The sequence below is a fragment of the Eriocheir sinensis genome, chromosome 48 (assembly GCF_024679095.1).
Source record: "Eriocheir sinensis breed Jianghai 21 chromosome 48, ASM2467909v1, whole genome shotgun sequence".
Taxonomy (NCBI): Eukaryota; Metazoa; Arthropoda; class Malacostraca; order Decapoda; family Varunidae; genus Eriocheir; species Eriocheir sinensis.
Genome location: NC_066556.1, coordinates 1,446,204 through 1,473,869, shown reverse-complemented (window position 1 = coordinate 1,473,869; position 27,666 = coordinate 1,446,204). Strand labels below are relative to the sequence as shown.

The 27,666-nt window shown below is 41.7% G+C and overlaps 1 protein-coding gene across 8 annotated transcripts in view; it reads right to left on the bottom strand.

Moving 5' to 3' along the window:
- LOC126981458 (guanine nucleotide exchange factor DBS-like) overlaps positions 1-27,666 on the bottom strand; it is an 80,613-nt gene that overhangs the window by 52,271 nt on the left and 676 nt on the right. For 3 of the 8 annotated variants that reach the window (XM_050832511.1, XM_050832514.1, XM_050832518.1), the window contains exon 2: positions 17,064-18,247. In XM_050832511.1, the coding sequence (XP_050688468.1) occupies positions 17,064-17,214 (151 nt within the window). In that variant the 5' untranslated portion in view covers positions 17,215-18,247. Of the gene's footprint in view, positions 1-9,061; positions 9,492-13,989; positions 14,099-17,063; positions 18,248-27,666 lie in introns of those variants that run through there. The other 5 variants (XM_050832515.1, XM_050832517.1, XM_050832516.1 and 2 more) reach the window with 5 other exon arrangements.

Sequence of the window (27,666 nt, the reverse complement as noted above, 5' to 3'; positions counted from 1 at the left end):
CTCTCGTTTAAACCAGAGAGAGAGAGAGAGAGAGAGAGAGAGAGAGAACAATACCACAAGCAATTTCGGAATCCACTCTCACATGAAACGCATAACACACAAAAAAAAAGAAAAAAAAAGAAAGAAAGATAAAATAAGAGTAATTTGAAAGATAGTAAAAGAGGAAAAAATATTCTTTCCTCGGTCTTTTCCTCCTGACTGACCTTTAAAGCGGAGGAGGAGGAGGAGGAGGAGGAGGAGGGTAAAAATCTCAATATATACATTTCTTTCTTAGGAGGCAAAAAAAAAAAAAAAAAAAAAAAAAAAAAAAGCCAGACACAACAATATACTCTCTCTCTCTCTCTCTCTCTCTCTCTCTCTCTCTCTCTCTCTCTCTCTCTCTCTCTCCGCAAACAAACACACACCTGTAAGTTTCCTTTTTTTTTCCCTCGCCAGCTTTCTACGTCTTCTCTCTCTCTCTCTCTCTCTCTCTCTCTCTCTCTCTCTCTCTCTCTCTCTCTCTCTCTCTCTCTCTCTCTCTCTCTCTCTCTCTCTCAGACAAGAAAAACCTCCACATTTTTTCCTCTCTTATCTCTCTCCTTCCTTTTCCCTCCCTTCCCCTCCCTTCCTCCTCCCTCTACTTCTCTTCTCCCTATCTCGGCCCTTCCTTTCCCCTCCCCACCCTCCCCTTGCTTTCCCTCTCCCTAACTTTCTCTTTCCTTTCCTCTCCCTTCATTTTCCTCCCTCCTTTCTCCGTATCTTCCTTTTTTCCCTTCCTCTTCCTCCTTTCTCCTTCCCTTCCCCCCTTCCCCTTCTTTACCCTCCCTTACTTCCCTTTCTTCCCCTTCCCTCCCTTCCTTACCCTTTCCTCCTTCCCACTTTACGACCGATACTTCCCCTTCTTTCTCTTCCTTCCCCTCCTTTCCTTTCTTTCCTCCCTTCCCTCTTCTCCCTTCCCCGTTCACGACCTTACATTTCCCTTTCCTTCCCCTTTCCATTCCCCTCCCTTCCTTCCCCTTCCCTTCTTCCTTTCCTTCCTTTACCGTTCCCGACTTTACATTTCCCTTTATCGCTACGCACGCCACCTATTTTTTCCCCTTAAGGCTCAAACTACCCCTTTTTCCCCTTTTCCTCACCCCCCTTCCCTCCCCCTTCCCCTCCTGAGCCAAATACCGCCTCCCAATATTTTCCCGAGGGCCCAAACTTTCCTCCTAGTCCCAGAGGATTAATTCTTTCCTCCAGGGATATTTTTCTCTCCTCCACTACCAGCACAATGTTTCTTTTTTTTTACTTTTTTTTCTTTTCTTTCTTTCACAACACAGCGGCGGCGTGATAGGAGAAAGGGATGGGAGTGGAGGAGAGCAAGATTGGAGGTGGAAAGAGGAGGGGAGGAAAGAGGAGGGGAGGAAAGGGGATGGGAGGGAAGGGAAGGAGAGAAGTAAGGAAATAAATAAAAGGAGGATGGAAAGCAGAAAGAAGGGGAAGGAAGGGAAGAAAAGGGAAAGGAAAGGAAAAGTGAGAGAAAAAAAAGGAATGTTAAAAGCGATGATAGAGGTAAGGAAGGGAAGGCGTGGGAGAAAGAAGGAAGGGAGGAAGGAAGGGAGACAGAAGGGGAAAGGGAGGAAAGGAAAGAGGGAAAGGAAAGGAAAGTGAGAGAATAAAAGGGAAAGGGTAGGTAAGGGAAGGTGTGGGAGAAAGAGTGAAGGAGGAAGGAAGGGAGAGGAAGGGAGAGGGAAGAAGGAAGGGAAAGAGAAGGGAAAGGAAGGGAAAGAATATCACGACACCTCTGTATCCGAAACTGATCTCCGTTGGCGACTCTTCTACACATCCTTATATAGACCCAATTATTAACAGGCTCTATTAATTTACCTTTCCCCTTGATCTGCTTACTTAAATGTGAAAAAGAGAGGGGAGAGGGAGGGAAAAAGAGGGGAAAGGGAGGGGAAAAGAGGGAAAGAAAGAAGGGGAAAGGAAGGTAAAGATGAGGAGGTAAAAAGTACAGGTGTGAGAGAAGGTGAAGGTGAGGGCGAAGATGTTTACCTCATTAAGAGTACCGTCAGGTGAGAGTCAGGTAACCTATTAGCATTCCTGTGTGTGTGTGTGTGTGTGTGTGTGTGTGTGTGTGTGTGTGTGTTGCTACCTCACTGCCTGCACTATTCTCTCTCTCTCTCTCTCTCTCTCTCTCTCTCTCTCTCTCTCTCTCTCTCTCTCTCTCTCTCTCTCTCTCTCTCTCTCAGTTTTATACCAAGCTTAATCCTTTCATAATTAAATGTAGCAATTGCGCTGCGTCTCTGTGTGTGTGTGTGTGTGTGTGTGTGTGTGTGTGTGTGTGTGTGTGTGTGTGTGTGCAAATATTTACGCTACATCTCACTAATTAAACTTTTATTTTTATCGCCCGCCATCACCTCCCAATCACCACCACCACCATCACCACCACCACCACCACCTCTACCACAATCATCACTATTTCTTTACATTATACCCATTACACCACCATCACCTCCATCAACATCACCATCATCATCACCACCACCACTACCATCACCACCACAACTACCACCACCACTACCACAATCTCTACCACAATCATCACTATTTCTTTACATTTTACCCATTACACCACCACCATCACCATCACCACCACCACCACCACCAACAACAACAACAACAACAACAACACGCCAGTATAATTACCTAATAAGAATCACTATTAATATTTATAAGTCATAACAATAATTACATTTCTTACCTGATATATAGAACAATCTCTCTCTCTCTCTCTCTCTCTCTCTCTCTCTCTCTCTCTCTCTCTCTCTCTCTCTCTCTCTCTCTCTCAACTTTCCACATTATATTTACTTGCTAAGGTTGGCTGCCCACATACCCCCTCCCCCCCTTCTTCCCTCCCCCTCTCCCTCCCCTCTTCCTCTCCCCTCCCCCAATCATTAGCTTCCTCCCTCTTCCCTCTTCCCCTTCCTTCCTCTCTTCCCTCTATCTCTCTCCTTTATTCCCACTTCCTCCCTCTTTTTCTCTCTGTCTCTTCCCCCTTCCTATTCCTTCCCTCTCTTCTACTTCCCCTCTTCCTCTTCTCTGTCTCTTCCTCCGTCCCTTCCTTCCCCTCTTTCTCTCTCCCCTTTCCTCTTCCTCCCTCCCTCCCTTCCTTCCTTCACTCTCCACCTGCCTCCCCCTCCTCCTCCTCCCCTACCTTGTAACACCTGCTTTTAACCTCCTCCTCCTCCTCCTCCTCCTCCTCTTCGCATCACCTGGCGAGTAGTGTTTTTTTTGTAATATATCATAAACAAGATGGAAGGGTGGAAGAGCGGAAGGGAGGGAGGGAGAGGAAGGGAGGGAGCGAGAGAGGAAGGGAGGGAAGAGTTGACGAAGAGCAGGCTGATGATAGGAAGGGGAGGAAGAGGCGGAGGAGGAGGAGGAGGAGGAGGAAGAGGAGGAGGAGACAGGAAGGAAAGGAAGACCGTTGGAGGATATGTGGAAAGGGTGAGCAGGACAGGAAGAGAGAGAGAGAGAGAGAGAGAGAGAGAGAGAGAGGTCACCAGCATGAAAAGGTGTGTGTGGTGGGGGAAGGGGAGGGTCAGCAGGTGCGCACATGACTCTCTCTCTCTCTCTCTCTCTCTCTCTCTCTCTCTCTCTCTCTCTCTCTCTCTCTCTCTCTCTCTCTCTCTCTCTCTATTCAGTACGTTCCTTCAGATCCTTTCCCTCTCTCCCTCGTAAAGGAAAGACCCTCTCTCTCTCTCTCTCTCTCTCTCTCTCTCTCTCTCTCTCTCTCTCTCTCTCTCTCTCTCTGATTTTACTTCGGTTGTAGGTAAGCTACTTGAGGGCATAATTAGAGACAAAATTGTGAATTACCTTGAAAGCCACTCATTGATTGGGGACTCACAACATGGCTTCCGAAACAAAAGATCCTGCCTATCAAACCTATTAACCTTTTATAACGACCTCTTCACTGTTTATGACGTAACCAAATCACTGGACGTAGTCTATCTTGATTTCCAGAAAGCGTTTGATAAAGTCCCGCATCATAAATTACTTTACAAATTAAAGCAAATAGGTATTGACGGTCAAGTAAACCAATGGATCGCGAATTGGTTGAGCAACAGACAACAAAGAGTAGTGATCGACGGATTTAACTCAGAGTGGGCGCCTGTCACTAGTGGCGTCCCTCAGGCTCGGTCCTGGCCCAGTGCTCTTCATTATTTACATCAACGACGTGGATGTTGGACTCAATAACCGCATTAGTAAATTTGCAGACGACACAAAGATTGGCAACTCGGTTCTCACTGACGAAGACAGGCAAAGCCTCCAAGAGGATTTGCACAAAATTTCAGCCTGGTCGGATAGATGGGAGATGCCCTTTAACGTAGACAAGTGCCAGGTCCTTCAAGTTGGAACGAGGAATAAAGTTCGAATACGAAATGCGCGGCGTTAAACTCAAAAGCGTTCAGTGCGTCAAAGACTTGGGGTCAAAATCGCGTCAAACCTCAAATTCTCACAGCAATGCATCGATGCAGCAAATAAAGCGAACAGAATGTTGGGCTTCATTAAAAAACTTTGTATTCAAGAATAAAGATGTAATACTCGCTCTACAACAGTTTAGTCAGACCCCACTTGGAATATGCGGTACAGTTTGGTCTCCCACCATGCAAAGGATATTGCTAAATTAGAAGGTGTTCAGCGTCGGGCAACGAAAATGATCCCTTCCTTGCGCAACAAATCCTACGAAGAAAGGCTTTCTACCCTTAACATGTTCTCTCTTGAAACGTCGCCTCCGAGGAAAACTGATCGAATGTTTTAAAATACTTAATGGTTTCACGAATGTAGACAGATCAACATTGTTTATGATCGATGACACTTTGCGCACGAGGAACAATGGCGTAAAACTCAGATGTAGACAAGTAAATTCAGACTGCACCAAATTTTTCTTCACCAACGTTGTAGTGCGAGAATGGAATAAGCTTCCACCGTCAGTGGTCCAGTGTAACACGATTGACTCCTTCAAAAATAAGCTCGACCGTCACTTCCTTCAACTTAATATCAACTAGAGTAGAAATGCAACGTTTTGGAGTCTTCTGATTAATGTAAAATCACTTAGGTTTAAGGACAGACCACCAAGTCTGGACCATGGGGTCTGTGTGGTCTGATTTTCTATGTAAATTCTATGTAAATTCTCTCTCTCTCTCTCTCTCTCTCTCTCTCTCTCTCTCTCTCTCTCTCTCTCTCTCTCTCTCTCTCTCTCTCTCTCTCTCTCTCTCTCTCCAGAATTCGTGGTCACTGAAAAAAAAATTAAAAAATATATAAAAAGTGAGGAAAGGAAAGTTCTAAAACCAGGTACGATTAGATCACCTTGACCTTACCTGTCCGTTAACCTTAAGTACCGTAAGATAGAGGGACGGTAAAGGTAGAATGATGGGAAGGTGAAAATAAGAGGATAATGATATGTGTAGAGATGAAAATTATTAATACCGTACGTGAAAAATATGCAGACATCACAACCACTAACAAGAAGAAGAAAAAGAAGAAAGAAGACGAAGGGGAACAAGAACAAGAGGAAGAAGAACAAGAACAAGAGTATGAAGAACAAGATCAAGAGGAAGAACAATAACAACAACAGCAACACGAGACCTATTACACAATACGAACACACAATTATCAGAGTAATAATAAATTTTGCAATGAATAGATTAAAGATAAAATAAACCGAGTATACTGACACGATGATAAAAGTTAAAACAGTTGCAGAGTTCGGCACCACCACCACCTTCATCACCACAATCACCACCACCACCACCACCACCTTCATCACCACAATCACCACCACCACCACCACCACCTTCATCACCACACCGCTAAATCCAACGTACACCGATCGATTACTCCCCCCACCCCCCCCACCCCCCACATGCAACCTTATCGACCAACCTGCCAATATCATCCCACTACTACTTTTTTTTTTTTTTTTTTTTTTTACAGCAAAGGAGACAGCTCAAGGGCACAAAAAATTAAACATTAATAAAAAAAAAAAAGCCCGCTACTCGCCGCTCCTAAAAAGAATCCAAAGAGGTGGCCGAAAGATAAGTCAGTTTCGGGAGGAGAGGTGTCCTGATACCCTCCTCTTGAAAGAGTTCAAGTCGTAGGCAGGAGGAAATACAGATGAAGGAAGATTGTTCCAGAGTTTACCAGCGTGAGGGATGAAAGAGTGAAGATGCTGGTTAACTCTTGCATAAGGGGTTTGGACAGTATAGGGATGAGCATGAGTAGAAAGTCGAGTGCAGCGGGGCCGCGGGAAGGGGGGAGGCATGCAGTTAGCAAGTTCAGAAGAGCAGTCAGCGTGGAAATATCGATAGAAGATAGAAAGAGAGGCAACATTGCGGCGGAATTTAAGAGGTAGAAGACTATCAGTATGAGGAGGAGAGCTGATGAGACGAGCCTTTGCCTCCACTCTGTCCAGAAGAGCTGTGTGGTGGAGCCCCCCACATGAGATGCATACTCCATACGAGGCGGACAAGGCCCTGTATGGACAGCAACTGTGCAGGGGAAGAACTGGCGGAGACGGTACAGAACGCCCAGCCTCGAGGAAGCTGATTTAGTAAGAGATGAGATATGAAGTTTCCAGTTGAGATTTTGAGTTAAGGATAGACCGAGGATGTTTAGTGTTGAGGAAGGTGATAGCTGGGTGTTGTCAAAGAATAGGGGATAGTTGTTTGGAAGATTGTGTCGAGTGGATAGGTGGAGAAACTGTGTTTCAGAGGCGTTGAAGGACACCAGGTTCTTCTTGCCCCAATCGGAAATAATAGTAAGGTCTGAGGCTAAGCGTTCTGCAGCCTCCAGCCTTGAGTCGTTAAGTTCCTGAAGGGTGGGTCTTCTATTAAAAGAAGTTGAATAATGCAGAGTGGAATCATCGGCGTAGGAATGGATAGGACAGTTCGTTTTGGGAAGAAGATCATCAATGAACAACAGAAAAAGAGTGGGAGATAGGACAGAACCCTGTGGGACACCACTGTTAATAGATTTAGTGGAAGAACAGTGACCGTCTACCACGGCAGAAATAGAACAGTCAGAAAGGAAACTGGAGATAAAGGTACAGAGAGAAGGATAGAAACCGTAGGAGGGTAGTTTAGAAAGCAAAGATTTGTGCCAGACCCTATCAAAAGCTTTTGATATGTCCAGCGCAATAGCAAAAGTTTCACCGAAACGGCTAAGAGGAGGACCAAGAGTCAGTTAAGAAGGCTAGGAGATCACCAGTAGAACGCCCCTTGCGGAACCCATACTGGCGATCAGATAGAAGGTCAGAAGTGGAAAGGTGCTTTTGAATCTTACGGTTAAGGATTGATTCAAAAGCTTTAGATAGACAAGAAAGTAAAGCAATAGGACGGTAGTTTGAGGGATTGGAGCGGTCACCCTTCTTAGGTACAGGCTGTATGAAGGCATACTTCCAGCAAGAAGGAAAGGTAGATGTTGACAGGCAGAGGCGAAAGAGTTTGACCAGGCAGGGTGACAGCACGGAGGCACAGTTTTTAAGGACAATAGGAGGCACTCCATCAGGTCCATAAGCCTTCTGAGGATTGAGGCCAGAGAGGGCATAGAAAACATCATTTTGAAGAATCTTTATAACAGGCATAAAGGATACTACTACTACTACTACTACTACTACCACCAATACTTACCGCTTTATACCAACCCTCCTTAACCAATACATACACTGAATACTACATACTATTAACACACACACACACACACACACGCGCGAAATATGTAGGGCAGTCACACGGGAATTTGTATCAAAGGTTATATACTACCAAGCTACACTCATTGCCTGTTTTTTTTTTCTTCTTATTTTTCCGTCTTTCCTTCATCAAATTCTTGGCGTGTAATAATTCCTGCGAGTTTCAGACAAAAGAATATAACTCAGATATTTATTTTGAGCTGTGATTTATTTTCTTTTCAATCATGCTGGTACAATTAATTTATATTGATTTTTTTTTTCGTAGATTTGATTTTAATCTAGAGTATATCTATCTTGCTTCTAATAGGGTAACATTTTTTTTATATCAAGGCTTTTATTTCATCTACGTAACCTACATATATATTTTCTTGCGACTTAGCTATATTTCATTTATTTCCTTCCATATATATAACTATACTACAATTTGTTTTCGTTATAAAAAGACTAATTCAATATCTTTTGTGCATTTCTGTCATTATCCTCCGCACCAATACACAGTTAACTTCCATCAATCACCCTTCATCAACCACCTTCAATAAAATATATACCACGAATCAATGTCTTGTTGGAGGGAATAAGGCTTCGTACTATCCGTTACTATTTAACTGTCCAAGAACAAACCTGTCTGATGGTCCGCTTACAACTCTCCAACCTCTCGACACACAAACACACACCCACACACTCAAAAAAGACCCGTTAACTTTCCTCCTCCACCTCCTCTTCTACCTCCTGCTCCTCCTCCTCCTCCGACATATTCTTCTCTGCTCCCATTCTCCTGCATTTATCCCTCCCTCCCCCTCCTCCTCCGCATTCATCTATTCTCCCATTCATCTTCGTTAACTATTCTCCTCCTCCCACGCATCCTTCTTTTCTCCAATTCTCCTTCGTTTATGCTTCCCTCCTCCTCCTCCTCCTCCTCATTCTTATTTCATTATTCTCCGTTTCCGCTTCCCTCTTTCTTCTTTCTCCTTCCTTCTCTTTTTCATTCTCCTTCCATTCATCTATGTTATTCGTTTCCCCCCTCTTCTTCTCCTCTTCCTCTTCTCATTTTCTTGTAACTCTCCGTCCTCCTCCTCCTCCTCCTTCTCTTCCTCATTCTCATTTGCTTCATTATCCATTCTTAGCTTCTCCTCCTCCTCCTCCCATTATTCTTCTTCCCTCCTCCTTCTCTTCCTCATTCTCATTTGCTTCATTATTCATTCTTAGTTTCTCCTCCTCCTCCTCCTCGTCTGACATCTTCCACATCCTCTTCTGCCTTCAAAACCAGTTAGAACCGATGGAAGAACACACACACACACACACACACACACACACACACACACACACACACACACACGTATACTTTACCTTCCTCGGGCATGGCTGAGTGTCTGTCTGTCTGTCGGTTTCGTGTAAGTAATTTTATCTCTTCCTGTCTCCCCCGCACACGCACACGGAGAGATGCAAGAGTCTTCAGGGGGATAGTTTTACGCACACAGACACGCACACACACGTACACAGCCTCGCATGTAGTAGTTATTGTGTGTGTTTTTCAGTATTAGGCGTGTGTTCTTTATTTCGGGGTCCAGATGTTTGAGGTAGCCACCCATCACAGTCTGCCTTCGTTATAGCGAGGTTTTGGGGTCTGATGCTGACACCTCGGTATGTGGTATGTCCTTATAACGGGGTTTGTTGTCCACTTCAGAATGTCAGCACTAGTTCGTTATATGGAAGTTGTTCTAGTTCTTTATAACGAGGTGTCTAGACATGTAGAATCCCATATTTCTCCTTATAACTGCTGTGAAATTATTATTATTATTATTTCTATTTTATTTTCTATGTAGTTTTATTTACATTTTATTAATTCACGAACTTATACATGAAAAAAAAAAAAATCACAGTACCATCTAATAAACAGCAACAGAAATAGTAATAATAATAATAATAATAATAATAATAATAATAATAATAATAATAATAATAATAATAATGATTCCTTCTTCAATATGTTGTTTATCACGTATATAACGAATCTTTTATCCTCTATTACAATTCTTCTAAAACCACGGACTCTCATCTCTTATATATTATGCACGTGAGCTAATAACAATCCTTCACTAGACTCTATGTGCTCCTTTGACATTCTTTTGTCCTCTCACATCCTTTTAAAGCCCTTTGTCTCGTCTTGTCATGCACGAAAGTTTGGGAAATTGGTTCATTATGCTGTGTGCTTCTTGGCTGTTCTTTCGTCTTCTATTCCTTTAAAATCCTTGACGGGAGAGGAAGGGAAAGATTAAAGGAAGGGAGTAGAGAGTGAAGGTATCGGTAGGAGAGAAGGAAAGGTAAGGAAAGGAAAAGGATGAAGATTGGAGGCAGGTAACAATTAGGTCCTTGGCTATTCTTTCCTTATCTTATATTCCTTTAAAATCCTTGACTAGAGAGGGAAAGAGAGGGGGAAAGGGAGGGGAAAGTGAAAGGCTAATAGATAAGTGGAGGTAAAGGGAAGGAAAGGAAAAGGAAAGGAAAAGAAAGGGAAAGAGTTGGATGCAGGTAACAATTACGTCTTTTCCAATTCTTTCATCTTATATCCCTTTAAAATCCTTGACTAGAGACGAAGAGATTGAAAGGAAGGGAGAAGTGAAGCTAAAATGAATAAGAGGTGAATGGAGATGAAGGTACGGCGGGGAAAGGGAAAGAAAGGGCGACGATTTGAGGCAGGCAACAAAATAGGTCCGTGTAGCTACTCATCTGCTATTCATCCATCCTTATATTCCTTTAAAATCCTTGACTGGAGAGGGAGAGAAAGGAGGAAAGGAAGGGAAAAGTGAGAGTGAAGGTACAGGTAAGGAGAGAAAGGAGGAAAGGAAGGGAAAAGTGAGTGAAGGTACAGGTAAGGAGAGAAAGGAGGAAGGGAAGAGTGAGAGTGAAGGTACAGGTAAGGAGAGAAGGAAAGGAAAAGGAAGGGAAGAGTGAGAGTGAAGGTACAGGTAAGGAGAGAAGGAAAGGAAAAGGAAGGGAAAAGAAAGGGAAAGGGATAAAGGCAGGTATCTAATTAGGCCCACATTCTCAACCCTTTCAGTCTCTCACAGCAATTTCCAAAGTCCACAAAGCAGATTAGTCGGGTTCTTATGATTTTTTTCACATTCACGGTACGGAAGCCTTGTCAAACTACCACCAGACTCATAAAACTACCCGTGGAAATACTAACACAACCTCTACGAATGCCTTATCGAATGTTGGTGTGTGAGACTCGATATAATTGAGAAAGAAAAGGAAATCAGGAGGAAGAGTAGAAGGGAGAGGGAATGAAAGGAAAGTGGAGGGTTGAGAGAATACAGGTGAGGCTTGAGGTGGGGGAGGAGGAGTTCACCTAATTAAGAGTACTGTCAGGTGAGATAGATCAGGTGGTACGGTATTGATATGCTTGTGTGTGTGTGTGTGTGTGTGTGTGTGTGTGTGTGTGTGTGTGTGTGTGTGTGTGTGTGTTGCTAACTCACTGCCTGATGTTCTCTCTCTCTCTCTCTCTCTCTCTCTCTCTCTCTCTCTCTCTCTCTCTCTCTCTCTCTCTCTCTCCATCTATCTGTCTATCTATCTATTTCCCTATTCAGCACGTTCTTTCAGATCTTAGGCAGCATCCTCTCTCTCTCTCTCTCTCTCTCTCTCTCTCTCTCTCTCTCTCTCTCTCTCTCTCTCTCTCTCTCTCTCTCTCTCTCTGTCTATCTATCTATCTACTTCCCTATTCAGCACGTTCCTTCAGATCTTAGGCAGCATCCTCTCTCTCTCTCTCTCTCTCTCTCTCTCTCTCTCTCTCTCTCTCTCTCTCTCTCTCTCTCTCTCTCCTTACCCCATGACGCTGCGCTTCTCATAATATCCAGAACAATGTGTCATTTCTATATTTAATCAACTTTCTCGACTTTGACCTTTCATAAGAGAGAAGTTAAGCTGTTTATTACTTTATTCTTTTTTTGTATTTTATCGTGTGAAAGTCTGCATTATATTTTTGTCATTGTTGTTAATTTTGGGATAGCTGGGAGGTGTTGTTTGAGTAGGAATTTGATGTAATAATAATAATAATAATAATAATAATAATAATAATAATAATAATAATAATAATGATGACGTAAACGAAGCTCACAAGTGTCCTTTGTTTATGCTTGTTTTCATGTCACAGTAACCTATAAAAAGACTCTCTCTCTCTCTCTCTCTCTCTCTCTCTCTCTCTCTCTCTCTCTCTCTCTCTCTCTCTCTCTTCGTTGTCTTTTCTTTCTTTCTCCCTTCCTTTTTGTTTTTCCTATTTACTCTCTCTCTCTCTCTCTCTCTCTCTCTCTCTCTCTCTCTCTCTCTCTCTCTCTCTCTCCTCTGACAGCTCAATTAAGTGAAAACAACGAGCGGACTTCCACACAAAAAATGTATATAAATAAACAACGACAGAAATATATATACGTATACTTCCCTGCCCTGAAGCTAGACTCCCTTAAAACATGAACAGAAACAATTTAATTTCAAAGCAACTCTCGCTCTCCTTTCCTTCCTCAATTAATTCATTTTGTTTCAGTAGACAAAGAAAAAACACCGTCTAGAATGAATGAAGATTGAAAAGTGTATAATAGCCATGTTGTATTGTGTGTGTGTGTGTGTGTGTGTGTGTGTGTGTGTGTGTGTGTGTGTGTGTTTAGTCTGCAATAAAAGAATTAGCAATGAACAATAACAGCAGGAAGACATGCCTCTGATATTTACAAAGGGAGATTGCGTATAAACCATTCACAAAGGGAGGCTGTGCATAAATAATTGCTAATATTTTTATGTAAACTGTTTGGGGGCTTCTGTTCACGGCGCTTGCAACAACTTATGAAAAGACTGAGGTAATAAAATGCTGTAACAATGGATGATGACGCTGAGAGAGAGAGAGAGAGAGAGAGAGAGAGACTGCGCACATGTAACTTATGAAACAGTAAATTAAAAAGTGCTGTGACTGGTCGAGAGAGAGAGAGAGAAGGTAAGAAAGCAAGAGAGTGAGAGAAAGAAAGAAGGAGAGAGAGAGAGAGAGAGAGAGAGAGAGAGAGAGAGAGAGAGTAAACATGTAACCTTATCTTGTGTTCCCTTATAATTGATACCCTTGCCTGTAATAATATCAAGAAATGACTGTTTGGAGATTGAAGTCAAGGTAAGCAAAGGTTATGGAGTACAGATTCTAACATTTAAACGGAACTGTGAATCTCTCTCTCTCTCTCTCTCTCTCTCTCTCTCTCTCTCTCTCTCTCTCTCTCTGATATTAACTTTTTCTTTCTTTGCTTCAGAATCAATGTCATCTTTCATTGTTTTTTATACATTAAGAACTTGTAGACTGTGAAAAATTACGTTAATGTCCATATATAACAAATTCCTGATACTTTTTTTCTGCTTTAAATCACACGTGTTGGGTTTGGTGATGAGATTCTGGGTTTGTATCATCACCACTATCATCACCATCACCACTGACATCACCACTAACACCAGCATCACCATCACTATAAACTTCCACAATTATAGTTTCGTTTCCTTGTTTCTCAATCACGCTTCTTGGATTTGGTGATGAAAGTTTGGTTTGTGTCATCACCACATACATCACCACCACCTGTCAATGAGTCAACACCACCACAAACTCCAATTACACCACCACCATCACCACCACCACCACGAGTGTTTCTTTTCCTGATTCTAATATATCGAGTTGACTTTGGTGATGAATTTCTGCTTTGTGTCATCACCACGCACACCACCACTATCATCACCACCCACACCACCACCAGCATCACCACCACCACCAGGCCTCTCATTTTTCTGCTTCCAAATCGTACATGTTGAGTTTGGTGATGAATTTTTGCTATATATCAACACCACTAACATCACCACTACCGTCACCACCACTGTCATCACCATCACCACCACCACCACTACCATCACCAGCATCATTTCCCTATTTCCAAGTCACAAGTATAGTTTAGTGATGAATTTACACTCCATATCATCACCACGAACACCATCACTACCGTCACCACCCGTCATCACCATCACCACCACCATCACCAGCATCATTCTCCTATTTCAAAGTCACAAGTATAGTTTAGTGATGAATTTACACTCCATATCATCACCACGAACACCATCACTACCGTCACCACCCGTCATCACCATCACCACCACCACAACCAGCATCATTCTCCTATTTCAAAGTCATAAGTAAAGTTTAGTGATGAATTTACACTCCATCTCACCACCACGAACACCATCACTACCGTCACCACCACTGTCATCACCATTATCACCACCATCACCACTGCGCAAGCCCTCAGTCTCACCCTCTTTCCGCGAACCCCAAACTCAGACTGCCCGGCCGCGAGAGAACCTTATTAAAACACTACCATGCTACCAGGTCCGTCACATGTTCCCCCCCAGACCAGATGCCACCAAATACCTCTCTACATTCTTTTCCCATTTCCATTTATTTCTCGTTATCCTCCACGTTACGTAAAGGGATATAAAGGGGGAGAGAGAGTCCAGGCTACCCATTAACTTCTTCCCCGCCCTCTCCTTCTCTCTAGTTTCCAGGGATGGCGTGAAATAGAGACGAGACTGGTTTAGATAATCTCATTGATGGTTTTAGGCAAGATTGCGAGCCCACGTGAAAAGCGGAAAATTTGAAAACGCTAATGATCTTCCTCTTCCTCCTGTTCCTTCCCTTCTGAGACGCCAGGGAGGGAAGAGGTAGAAGGAATGAGATTAGATACGCCTTTTCCATTTGCTATTTGAAGATTGGAAGTGGAGATGGTGTAGATGGGAAAGGAAAGGTAAGGAAAGGTGTGAAGGAAATTATCAAGCGACCTGGCAACGCTATCCTCGACTAAGCAGCTGTGTGAGAGAGAGAGAGAGAGAGAGAGAGAGAGAGAGAGAGAGAGTATATATTGCTCGTCAAAACAAATATAAGTAAGGCATTTTATGAACATGTCAAGGAGCCTTTGATGTAATGTAACCTAATTAAGAAAGGAGAGAGAGAGAATTATGTTTAGAAAGTTCACACACAAGACGAAGTTCACATTAAATATCTCAAGTAAAATAAAGAGAGATTGATAGATAGAAAGATAGATAGACTGCTAGACGGACATATAGATGATAGATAAAAATAGATGAATAGAAAGAAAAATGGATATAGAGAATGATAGATAGATATAAAAATAGATACATTGATGAACAAAGACATTAACTGATACAGATAAATATTGATACATACATACATACATACTTATAATTATTGATACATACATACTTATATATATACATACATAAATACATAGGAATTCTTTAGTCAAATTTAATGCCCCTTCAGTTTCTATACAGCCTTTGAAAACAGAGAAAGAGGAGGGAAAAGAGAATGGAATAAATAAGGAGGGTGATGATAAAAGAGGAAATATATGAAACGGAGGATGGAAGGAAGTGAATAAAAGGGAAGGGATGGAAAATAAAGGAATAAATGGAGCGACCCAGTTTCTTAATAGACGAATGTGAATGGTTTGTCTCCCTCTCCCCCCTTCTCTCTCTCTCTCTCTCTCTCTCTCTCTCTCTCTCTCTCTCTCTCTCTCTCTCTCTCTCTCTCTCTAGCCCTCCACGTCACTCACAAACATTCTTCTCCACCCTTCCTTCTTTCCTTTATGCCACCTCCTCCTCCTCCTCCTCCTCCTCCTCCTCCTTCACTTCCCCCTCTCTCAGTCTCCTCCTTCCCTCTTCTCTTCCCTTCTTGACCCCACCCACTCTTCTGAAGTTAGGAGGAGGAGGAGGAGGAGTTGGAGGAGGAGGAGGTAAAAGAGGGTGGTCCAAATGAGGAGAATAGAGACGCTGTATACATCTTCTCTCTTCCTCTTCCTCCTCCTCCTCCTCCTTCCCTCAGACACACCTTATTCCTCCTCCTCCTCCTCCTCCTCCTCCTCGTCCCCTGCAGTTTCCCTTACATTTTCCTTCCCTCTGCCTTCTCCCTTATGACCTCCTTCTTCTCTTTCTCCTCCTCCTCCTTCTTCTCTTCCTCCTCCTCCTCCTTCTTCTCTTCCTCCTCCTCCTCTCACCACCTACAGACTCATCAAGCTGACGAATGTGGCGCCTGTATTCTCTCTCTCTCTCTCTCTCTCTCTCTCTCTCTCTCTCTCTCTCTCTCTCTCTCTCTCTCTCATTTTTCTCCATTCAAATTTTTTTTCTATTTTTTCATCTTTTTCTTCATTATATTTAAATAACTTAGAGTCCATTTGTAGGTATGATGTTTTATTATAATGTTTCCCTCCTCCTCCTCCTCCTCCTCCTCCTCCTCCTCCTCCTCCTCCTCGTTCTGGCTTCCTTCCAGCTTCCTTCCATGCATTCTCAAGGATACACCTCTCTCTCTCTCTCTCTCTCTCATGACCTTTTTTTCTCTTCTTTATCCACGTCTCTCCCATCTTTTTCATCTTTTACTTGCCTCCACTGCTGCCTCTCCCTCTCTCTCTCTCCCTCCCTTTCCTCCACTTACCTTACAGTCCCTCCACCTGTCTCCTCCTCCTCCTCAGCCTCACATCTTACCTGTGGACGGAGAGAAAAAGAAAGGTTAATTAGGAGCAAGTGTCGGGCGTTATTAGAGAGAGAGAGAGAGAGAGAGAGAGAGAGAGAGAGAGAGAGAGAGAGAGAGAGAGTGTGTGTGTGTGTGGGTGTGATCAGTTTGTGTTTATCTGTAACTAAAGGATCGTTTGTGTGTGTGTGTGTGTGTGTGTGTGTGTGTGTGAAATGCGGTAAATGGGAAAACTTATACAACAACAACAACAACAACAACAACAATAATAATAATAATAATAATAATAATAATAATAATAATAATAATAATAATAATAATATCCTCTGGGGTCATCCCTCTCTACCCTATTCTCGAGTCTATTGTTTTTTTCCTTTTTTTTTCATTTTCTTTTATTACGATGTTGTGATCCTCTCTCTCTCTCTCTCTCTCTCTCTCTCTCTCTCTCTCTCTCTCTCTCTCTCTCTCTCTCTCTCTCTCTCTCTCTCTCACTTCTTTTTATTCTGCTCATTTTTAACCACGATTTCCTTCCTCCTCCTCTTCCTCCTCTTCCGCCTCCTCCTCCTCTTCCTTCTCCATTTCCTCCTCTTTAGTGCCGGAAACAGACTACATTGTTATATCCATTCTGAGCCTTCACTAATGCCGGCCTCTTAAGCCTCTCTCTCTCTCTCTCTCTCTCTGTTCCCCTTCCCTCCTTCCACTCGGTCCCCGCATTATATACCTTAATCTCATTTTACTCTCTCTCTCTCTCTCTCTCTCTCTCTCTCTCTCTCTCTCTCTCTCTCTCTCTCTCTCTCCCGAACTCACCATCACACGGGTCTTCAGGGGATGGGAGGAGGGGTGGGCCTAGTAACTCGCCCCCTCCTGGCCCCCCTATGTCCTCCTCGGTGTTGTTGTTGCCGCTGTTGTTGTCGTTGTTGTTGTTGTTGTTCTCGGCGTCACTTTGGTCGAGGTTCATGGCGGGACAGAAGCCGGCGAGACCAAACCCGCAAACTCCCACGCCGAGACCGACGCTAGATGGCTCTGTGATGTTTGTGCCCCAGCCGCCGCCGCCTCCGCCTCCTCCTCCTCCGCCTCCTCCTCTTCCCCCTCCTCCTCCATGGCTCCCTTCAGTGCCTCCTCCTCTTCCGATGTCGCCTCCTCCTCCTCCTCCTCCTCCAACCCGAGGCTCCTCCGTGTAAGACGACACAGTTAATGGTGTTTCGTCACGTCTTGAAGAAATTTAAAACACTTTGTCTTTTGGGAGTTTACGGTTTCGGTCTTGAAGTCTGTTTCCTCGGTGTTTTTTATTCGGAGTGGGATTGTAATTTTTGTTTGGCTCAGTGTGTGTTTCCTCCTTGTTGGTTCTGACTTCACACTCGGGCTGTTCAGTTCACGGCTTCGTTTGGCTTAAGTTCATTTTCTGGATATTGATTAATTGGTTGATTGTTTATTGTTGCAAGTAAACAACTAAGGAGATATATTTCGTTAAGTAAATTAGTTTTTTTTTTTTTCTAAGAAAGCGTCTTTTCCTGACGTCACACCCGGTTAGTATATCTTTCCTGTTTCGTTTGGTTTATATATTTTCTGAATATTCATCTATTTACGTGGTTTTCCTGAAAATGTCATTATCTCTTGCTAACGTCACATTCGGTTTGTAGAATTCACATTTCGTATATTTCAAGTCTCATTTTCAGAATATAATTTCTTATAATACTTTTTTTTTCAGTATCTTTCCTTAACATTTCTAGTCACATTTCCCTACCTGTGTGACCTCACGTTCTGTCTCCTCCCTCATCCCTCCCTTATCTACGGCGTCATTTGCGGTTTGTGGCTGACATCTGACGCCACTACCATCTGATATACGATTCTTTTATTTATTTATTTATTTGAATGAGAAGCATCGTTATCTTTATCTCATGTTCGCTTGTGACATAACGCACACACAATCGGTATTTTTTGTTTCAGTATAATCGTAAATAAATGAATACGTCAAATCATTTCGACATAATCTGTAAAATGAATAAAAAGAGGAGTAAGTTAGCGAGGAAATAAAGAATCATAAGTAAATAATAAGTTAGTGATAAGGAATGAAGGAGGGAGGGAAGGAAGTAAGAAGGAAAGAATGAGAAAGAAAGGAAGAAAGAAAAAAAGAGAGAGAAAGAAAGGGACAGAATGAAATAAAGAAAGGAGAAAGAAGGAGGGAAAGAGAAAAGGGAATAAAAGAAGAAATGAATGAAGAAAGGAAGGGAAGAAGCTATGAAGGAAGGAAGGAAGGAAATAATAAGTAAATAAGTGACAAGTAAGTAAGCAAAAAGCAACAATAAACAAGTAAGGAAAGAAAACGGATACACAAACGTTCGTAAACTCCAACGTTCGAGCGAGGGAAAAAAAAAAAAAAAAAAAAAAAACGGAAAAAACAGATGACCTAAAGCTTCCAACGCGAGACTCGGAACTTTTATTGTGTGTGTTCTCTCTCTCTCTCTCTCTCTCTCTCTCTCTCTCTCTCTCTCTCTCTCTCTCTCTCGTATTCGCACCAAATCCACTTTCACGATACAATGACCTTCGAAATCTTTTTTTTTATCAATCTTTTCCTCTTTTCTTTTGTTTTTACCAAGGTTTTTTTTTGTTACATATATTCTCGTTATTGATTTTCTTTTTTCCGCTTCAAGTTCATTTATTTCTAGTTTTTTTAGCGTTTTTTTAATAATTTTCTTTTCTTTTTACATCGTTTTTTGTTACATATATTCTAGTAACTTTTTTTATTTATTTTCTGTTTCAAGAGTTTATTAATTTTTCGTTTCTTTTTAGCTTTTTCTAACTTTTCCTTTTCTTTTTTTCTACTTCGTTTTTGTTTCATAAATTCTCGTTAGTTTTCTCTTTTTTTTCCGTTTCAAGAGCTTATTTGTTTTTTTAATTTCTTTTGTTTTTTTTATTACTTTTTTCCTTTTCTTTTTTAAACTCTTTTCCTTTAATTTTTTCTCTGCTTCGTTTTTGTTCCATACATTCTCGTTTCAGTTTTTCTTTTTTTCCGTTTCAAGAGTTTATTTATTTTCCGTTTCAAGTTTGTTTTGTTTAGTTTCGTTTCCAAAATATTTCTCGTTAACTCTTTCTCTTTTCTCTCCGTCTGCGTTTCAAGTTTTCGTTCATTTAACTCTTTGGGAAGTGAACTCGAGTGTGAAATGACAGTGGATTTATGTGTTATTCAGGCGCCCTCTCTCTCTCTCTCTCTCTCTCTCTCTCTCTCTCTCTCTCTCTCTCTCTCTCTCTCTCTCTCTCTCTCTCTCTCTCTCATTACAGTATATTCTTGTCATCATTTTCTCCTTCTGTTCCTCCCCCCTTCACTTCCTCCTCCTCCTCCTCCTCCTCCTCCTCCTCTTCCTTCTCCTCCTCCTCCTCTTCCTCTTCCTTCTCCTCCTCCTCCTCTTTCTCCTCAAGACTCAGGATAAAGAAAACAACTTAATCTCGCCCCTCTGAAGTTTGTTTACGCGTTTGTTTGTTAATACCTGTTGTTTGTTTGCCTGAGAGAGAGAGAGAGAGAGAGAGAGAGAGAGAGAGAGAGAGAGAATAGTAAAACTAGTGAAATGTAAGATTTTTACGACGAAAGATAAAGCAAGAAATAATGGATGAGGAGAGAGAGAGAGAGAGAGAGAGAGGGTCACCAAGTCAATATTGATTGTAGCGCCCTCTGTCTGTCTACCACACACAACACTAACTTGGTGCTCTCTCTCTCTCTCTCTCTCGCTCTCTGTCTCTATCTCTCTCTCTTCGATTCTTCCTCCCTTCCTCCACCCAACTGAATAATTGAGGGAGGGAGGGAAAGGGAGAGAGAGAGAGAGAGAGGCTATAACAATCAGAAATGAGAATTGCTACATGAAAGCGAGAGGAGAGAGAGAGAGAGAGAGAGAGAGAGAGAGAGATAGTGATTGAAAGGGTAGGACAGGGATCTATTAAGGAGATTTAAAGAAAGAAGTAAGCGCAAGAGAGAGAGAGAGAGAGAGAGAGAGAGAGTAAGGGGGAAGTAAAGAAGAATTAAAAGAGAATTGAAGGAAAGAGAGAAATATACGAAGAGGAAACGGAAAGAAAATGAGAGAAAAAAAAGAAAGAGGAAAGAGAAAAAAAAGGGAAATAAAGCAAACTGGAAGGAAGGCAATAACGAAGAGCGAAACAGGACAGAGAGAGAAACCAGAGAAAGAGGAAAAAGAAGGAAACTGAGGAAGGAGAAAGAAGGAAATTAAGGAGTGAAATGAAGTCAGGAAGGAATGAAGGAAGGAAAAGGAAAAGAACAGAAAAGGAGAAAGTGGGGAAAAGAAGGAAAATGAGGAGAGAGTAAAATAGGAATGAGAAGAAAATTAGCAGGAAAGGAACTAAGGAAGGAAGGAAGGAAGGAAGAAGAAGACAGGAGGAGGAAAAGGAGGAGAATTCAGTAAGTCCTTCACCTGTCAGCCTGTCACATACCTGTCTTCACATCTGTCCATTGACCGTGAGCCGTCATCACCACCACAATCACCACCATCACCACCACCACAGTCATCACCATCACCAATATCACCACCATCACCATCATCACCACCACCACAGTCATCACCATCACCAATGTCACCACCATCACCATCATCACCACCACCACAGTCATCACCATCACCAATATCACCACCACAATCACCACCATCACCATCATCACCACCACCAATATCACCACCATCACTATCATACCAATCCTCATCATCACCATCACTTTCATTTTTATCATCACCATCATCACTATCATAACTATTATCACCCTCAATATCACCACCACCTTCATCACCATCATCACCACCACTATCAACACCACTCATTTTAATTATCATCACCGTAAGCCTCTTTTACACGGATGAGAGAGAGAGAGAGAGAGAGAGAGGTCGAACAAGGTCATGGAGAAAAGAAGTGAGGTCAGGGAAAACTTGGAAAGCACCTCACTTATTCACAACCACCACCACCACCACCACCACTATATTGAGAAAGGAAGGAAGGAAGGGAGGAAGGAAGGAAAGGGAGGAGGGAAGAAATTAAGAGAAGATGAAGAAGAGGAAAAGAAAGAAGGGGAAAATGAAAGAGATTAAAAGGATGAAAAGGAAAGGAAAAGAGAAGGAAAAGAGAGAATGAAAGAGAAAATAGGAAAAGATAAGGAAGAAGAGTAAAGAGAAAAGGAAAAGAAAGAAAAGTCACCACCACCACCATCACCACCTCCACCACCACCACATCAGGTAAAGGTCATTCAGAGGTCATAGAGAAAAAAAATGACCTAATGGATGGGAATTAACAAGCACGGTGTTGATGTATGCGAGCTTCATTATCACCATCATCATCATCATCACCATCATCTTCGTAATAGTAATAATTAGAAGAAAAAAAAAAGGGACAGAAGGAGAATAATAGAGAAAATTAAGAAAGAAGGGAAAAGAAAGGTAAAGTTAAGGAAGAGAAAAGAATTATAAGAAAAAAAATAAGAAGAAAAATAAGAGGAATAAGAATAGGAGAATAAGAAGAAAATTAAGAAAAGAGGGAAAGAAAGGAAAGAAAAGTAAAGTTAAGGAAGAGGAGAGAGAAAAAGAGGAAAGGGAGATAAGTTAAAGGAAAGGAAGATAAAAAAAAGGGAGGAATGGGAAGAATTAAGAAAATGGAAGACGAAGAGGAAAGAAAAAGAAAAATATAATAGAGGAAGAAAGGAAGACAGAATTAAAGACAGCAAAACAACAACAACAACAACAACAATACTGATAATGAGCATGTTTTCCTCTGGTCTCTGTCGTGTATTTTAAAGTCGTATATATCCTCCTTCCCTCATAACCTCGCTCTCCTCTTCCTCTTCCTCCTCCTCCTCCTCTTCGTCCTCCTTCTCCTCTACCAATTTCTCTTCTTTAATATCTAAATTTGATCAGTAGTCTCTCTCTCTCTCTCTCTCTCTCTCTCTCTCTCTCTCTCTCTCTCCATTTTCCGGGTCTCCTTTTTTTCTTGTTTTCTTTCTCTTTTTCCTAAATCTGCAGAGAAACACATTCCCTTTCATTCCCTTATCTTCCCTTACGTCGTATTTTCCTATCTCCTCTTCGTGTCCCTTTCCTATTCTCTCCTTTATCTTTTTCTTCTTTTACTTATCTTTTGTTACTTTTTTTTTTTTTTACCCCTTTCGAATGCCTTTATTTATCCTCCCTTCCCTTCCTTTCCTTTTCCTTCCCTTGCCTTCCTATCCTTTCCTTTCTTTTTCCCTTCCTATCCCATCCATTTCCTTCCCTTCCATTCCCTTTACAATTCTTCCTTGCTTTACCTTCTCTTCCCTTCCTCCCTCTTCCTTCCTTTCCCTTTCTTTATCTCTTCATTTGCCGCCTCTTCTTCAGCCTTCCCTTCCTTTCCCTTCCCTTTTCTATCTCCCCCTTCATTTCCCTTCTCTACTTTTCCTAACCCTCCTATTCCTTTCTCTTCCCTTTGTGCCCATTCTATTCCTTTACTTTCCCTTTTTTTCCTTAATTAAGTTTCCCTCCCCTTCCCTCCCCTTCCTGTCCTTTCCCTTTCCATCCCGTCCCGTCTCATCCCTTCCCAGGTGTTGCGTGACTCACCTGATCTTCCCTTTTATCAGTTGCGTCACGCCTTTAAGCATGACGTCATTCTTAATCTGGTTATAAATCTCTAATGTAACAATGTGAAGTGTCAGGCTCATCTCTCTCTCTCTCTCTCTCTCTCTCTCTCTCTCTCTCTCTCTCTCTCTCTCTCTCTCTCTCTCTCTCTCGTATTGTTTGCTCTCCTTGCTATCTGTGGTTTCAGGTTCTTTCCATTGTTTTCCTTTTTTCTTTGCACACGGCTGAGTCACACGTTTGTTTTAGTCTTTCTTTCTTTCTGTCTTTGTTTCTTTGTTTCTTTATCTTTCTATTTCTCCATCTATCTATCTTTTCGTATGTCTGACGTTTTAAGAAAGTTCTAAGTTGTTTTCGAATCCTATTATTCTCCTCATGAAAAAAAAAATTACGTTTGTCTGTCTGTCTCGTGTTTAAAAAAAAAATACTGACAATGATACGAACGAAAAAATAACTAAAAACAAAACAAAACACAAAAGCTATCAACAAAAAATACGTTCTTGTTCACTTCTAAACTTTTCTTTCACCTGCAAATGCACAAAGACGCACAACACCAAACAATCATAAGAGTTCACCCTCTCTTAACACATCTTTCAAAAGCTGCTCGTTTTATCCCAAGCCTTCCCCGTATACCACGAATTCCTCACAGCTGGGAATAAGTATCAACAACGGCGTGTAGATATCAACAACGTCATATAGATAACAACTTCGGCATATAAATAACAAAAAAGATGTGGAAATGAAAGGGGAGAAGAAAAGGGAAAGGTGTGTATAGAGGAAGGAAGGAGGAAATGAAAGAGGGGATAGACGAGGCGAAGGGAAAGGATGAAGAGGAAAATGAAAGATATAATGAAGTAGAGAAGAAGTAAAGGAAAGGAAGAGCAGAGAAGGAAAGATTAAAGGGAAGGAAAAAGAGCGAGAAAGGTGTGTACAGAGGAAGGAAGGGAGAAATGAAAGAGGGGATAGAGGAGGCGAAGGGAAAGGATGAAGAGGAAAATGAAAGATATAATGAAGTAGAGAAGAAGTAAAGGAAAGGAAGAGCAGAGAAGGAAAGATTAAAGGGAAGGAAAAAATGAGAATGGTGTGTACAGAGGAAGGAAGGAAGGAAGGGAGAAAGGAAAGAGGAAATAGAGAAAGAGAAAGAAAATGAGCGAGAGGAAAATGAAAGACATAATGAAGTAGACGAAAAGTAAAAGAAAGGAGATTAGAGAAAGAAAGAATAAAGAGAAAAAAATAACTAAGGTGTATAGATAACAAAAGCGTATATACACAACTTCAGCGTAAAGAAAACAACAACGACAGCGTATAAACAAACATCAACAACACCAACATCAATGGCGTACACATATATTCCACCTCATATATCCTGTTATAAAATCGCCCCGGGCTCCCATTATACAAGTTTTCCCCCTCGCCACTAACAAGCTCGGTCGTGCAGTCAGTCAGTTAGCCGCGAAAAATCCTATTACCAAACAGTGCTCAGCTTAGGGTCCGGTACCGTTGATTCTCGTCCCGTTTTGCCGTGAATCTGTTATGTCCCATTTACTACGAGCCTCGGTTTTATGGGACTGAGGCGAATGTAAAGTTTTATCATGTGTGACTTACAAAAAACAAACAAACAAAACAAGAAAAAAAAATGGTTTGTTGGTGGTAGTATGTAGGTATATTCTCTCTCTATCTCTGTCTCTGTCCCTGTCCCTGTCTCTCTCTCTCTCTCTCTCTCTCTCTCTCTCTCTCTCTCTCTCTCTCTCTCTGTCCCTGTCTGTCTCTCTCTTCTCCATTTTTTCTTTCTATTTCTCTCTCTCTCTCTCTCTCTCTCTCTCTCTCTCTCTCTCTCTCTTCCCTTTCCTTATTCTCCTTCTCTTTCCTCATTTTCCTCCAGCAATTCCTTTTTTTCTTATTTTTTTGCACTTTTTCCTCTCCTCCGTGTGTGTGTGTGTGTGTTCGTTCGTTCGTTAATTAAAGAGGATCAAGGTGAATGGAGACAATACAAGGTTATAATGGGATGCAGCTGCTGAAGACAGTGATCGACGTCTCTCTCTCTCTCTCTCTCTCTCTCTCTCTCTATCTACTGGGGGCTACTTAGTTCTGTCAGTTACAGTAGGGCATTCTCTTACCTCTTCTGTCTCTCTCTCTCTCTCTCTCTCTCTCTTCGTGTTTCTATCCCAACGTTGTTTTCCTTTGGCGATCGGGTTTCTATCATCCAATTTTCGTCTGTCCACTCTCTCTCTCTCTCTCTCTCTCTCTCTCTCTCTCTCTCTCTCTCTCTCACAAGCACAAGGCAACAGATTCACCACCATCTTTCGTAACGGCTTGACGGACGAGAGAGAGAGAGAGAGAGAGAGAGAGAGAGAGAGAGAGAGCACCGTTCACCACACCGTTCACCGTTCACCTTTTCCCGTTAGTTTGGCAAAGGTACCAGCAATTAAAACCAGCAGGCAGGTAAACAGCCCGTATACGATGCCACCAAAACCAACCTCCACCACACGAGAAAGCAAAGTAAACCAAACACACCTAACTCCTCTATAAGCAAGACACAGTTCAGTTGATTTGCAGTTATATATACACGTAGAAAGTCTGTTGTTTTCTTTGAGGTGAAAATCATAAGAGTGTGTGTGTGTGTGTGTGTGTGTGTGTGTGTGTGTGTGTGTGTGTGTGTGTGTGTGTTATAATGGATGGATTCAAGCTCGTATTTTCTCTATTTTTACCACATTTTCCCACATGAGTCCTAAGTTTGTGTCTATTTGTTTGTGTGTGTGTGTGTGTGTGTGTGTGTGTGTGTGTGTGTGTGTGTGTGTGTGTGTGTGTGCGGATAACCAGGTGTACACGGCATACAGGTAAGCAAAGACAGGTGTTCCGTGAGTGGCTATCGCTGTGCACCTGTCTGATTACGTTTGTTTCACCTTTATGCTCCAACACACACGCTATTTATCTTTATTTTTTTCTTCCTTAGTTTTACAAGATCTTTTTATTTCGTACGCCGTTAGGTCTGTTTTTTTTTTAACCTTCTCTTCAGGTTTGTAAATGAGGGTTTGTGTCTCTTTTTTTATTTTTGGTATTACTGTAATGTATTTCTTTTCTCTTCAGGTTTGTAAATGAGGGTTTGTTTTTTTTGTTTTTTTTTTGGTATCACTGTAATGTATTTCTTTTCTAATTGCCTTTTTTTTATGATTTTTATTGATGGAACTTTTTTTTAATACGTCGTTAGAGCTACATTTACTATTATTATTATTATTATTATTATTATTATTATTATTTTATTTATTTATCTTCAGGTGTTGTAAATGAGGGTTTCCGTTCCTCTAGTTTGGTATCACTGCAACGTATTTCTTTTTCTCTTTCTTACTCATTTATTTCCATCCTTTTTTAACTACATACTTTTTTTCTTCTCTTTAGGTCAGCATTTCCTTTTTTTTTTTTTATCAGGCATGTGGATGAGCGCTTTCTGTATGTTTCGGTATAACTGCAATGCTTTTTATTTTCTTCCTTTTGTCTGGTTTGTTTGTTTTTATTTTCTCTTTTTCTTCATTTCCTTCTTGTTCATTTCTTCCTTTGTTCATATTTCGAGTGTTTCTGATAAGTTTCCTTTTTAATAAGATTTTTTCTCCGTCGGTCTTGGTAACACTGCAGTCTCATTTCTCTTTGTTGTTGTTGTTGTTGTTCTCACGTTACTAATTAGTTTCTTTTTCTATTTTCCTTTCTCTCTTTCATTCTTCTTTCATTAATTTATTTCTTCTCTTACCTCTTTTCCATTTTGATTCTCTCCGTAGTTTCGTCTTCTAATTTCTCATTCTCATTTCCATTTTTTTTCCTCTTCCGTTTCATTTTCTATTCTATTTCCCAGTTTTATTTTTCTCTCCTTTGCTTCTGTTTCTATCATCTATCTTTTCCATTTTTCATTCACTTATGTTTCTTCTTCTATTCTTTCTTTCCCATTTTCTCTTTCCTGTTTCCCATTTTCTGTTTCCTAATTTACCCATTTTCTTTCCTGTTTCCCATTTTCTGTTTCCTACTTTTCCCATTTTCTCTTTCCTGTTTCCTACTTTACCCATTTTCTCTTTCCAGTTTCCCATTTTCTGTTTCCTACTTATCCATTTTCTCTTTCCTGTTTCCCGTTTTCTCTTTCCCGCTTTCCCATTTTCTCTTTCCCGATGTGTTTGCGCGCGGTGTGTTTCTTCTCATTTGAGTTGCTTTGATTCGACTAATTAAACGCAACGCAACACTCGCTTTTGTATTCTCTCGCTCTCTTTTATGACAACACAACACCAACGCTGATCTCGCAACACCCTCATCACCACCATCACCACTAACGTACGGCTTTACCATCATCACCAAAACGATCCCACCAGTACCACCACCACCAGCATCACTATCACCACTAAATATCTGCCTCATCACTACCAAAGCTACCCCATCACCATCATCACCATCACCATCATCATCATCCCCTCATTGATTCATCACCACATCTGTCCACCTCCACCACCACCAGCATCACCACTACTACAACGATTCCTCACCATCCATCTACCACCATCACCACCACAGACACCTATCATCACCATCATCATCACCATCACCACCACAATGAAAGTGGATTGTCATTCCTCCTGTTACGGCCTTCATAAGTTTCCTCAACACCAAAATCACCACCACCACCACCACCACCACCATCACCACACCACAGGACACACCAGCATAGTCACTACCAGCATTTTTCCTCTCTCTTTCCCTCACTCTGACACTATCAACACCACCACCACCATCACCATCACTACCATCACCACCACCACCACCACCACCATCACCATACCACAGGA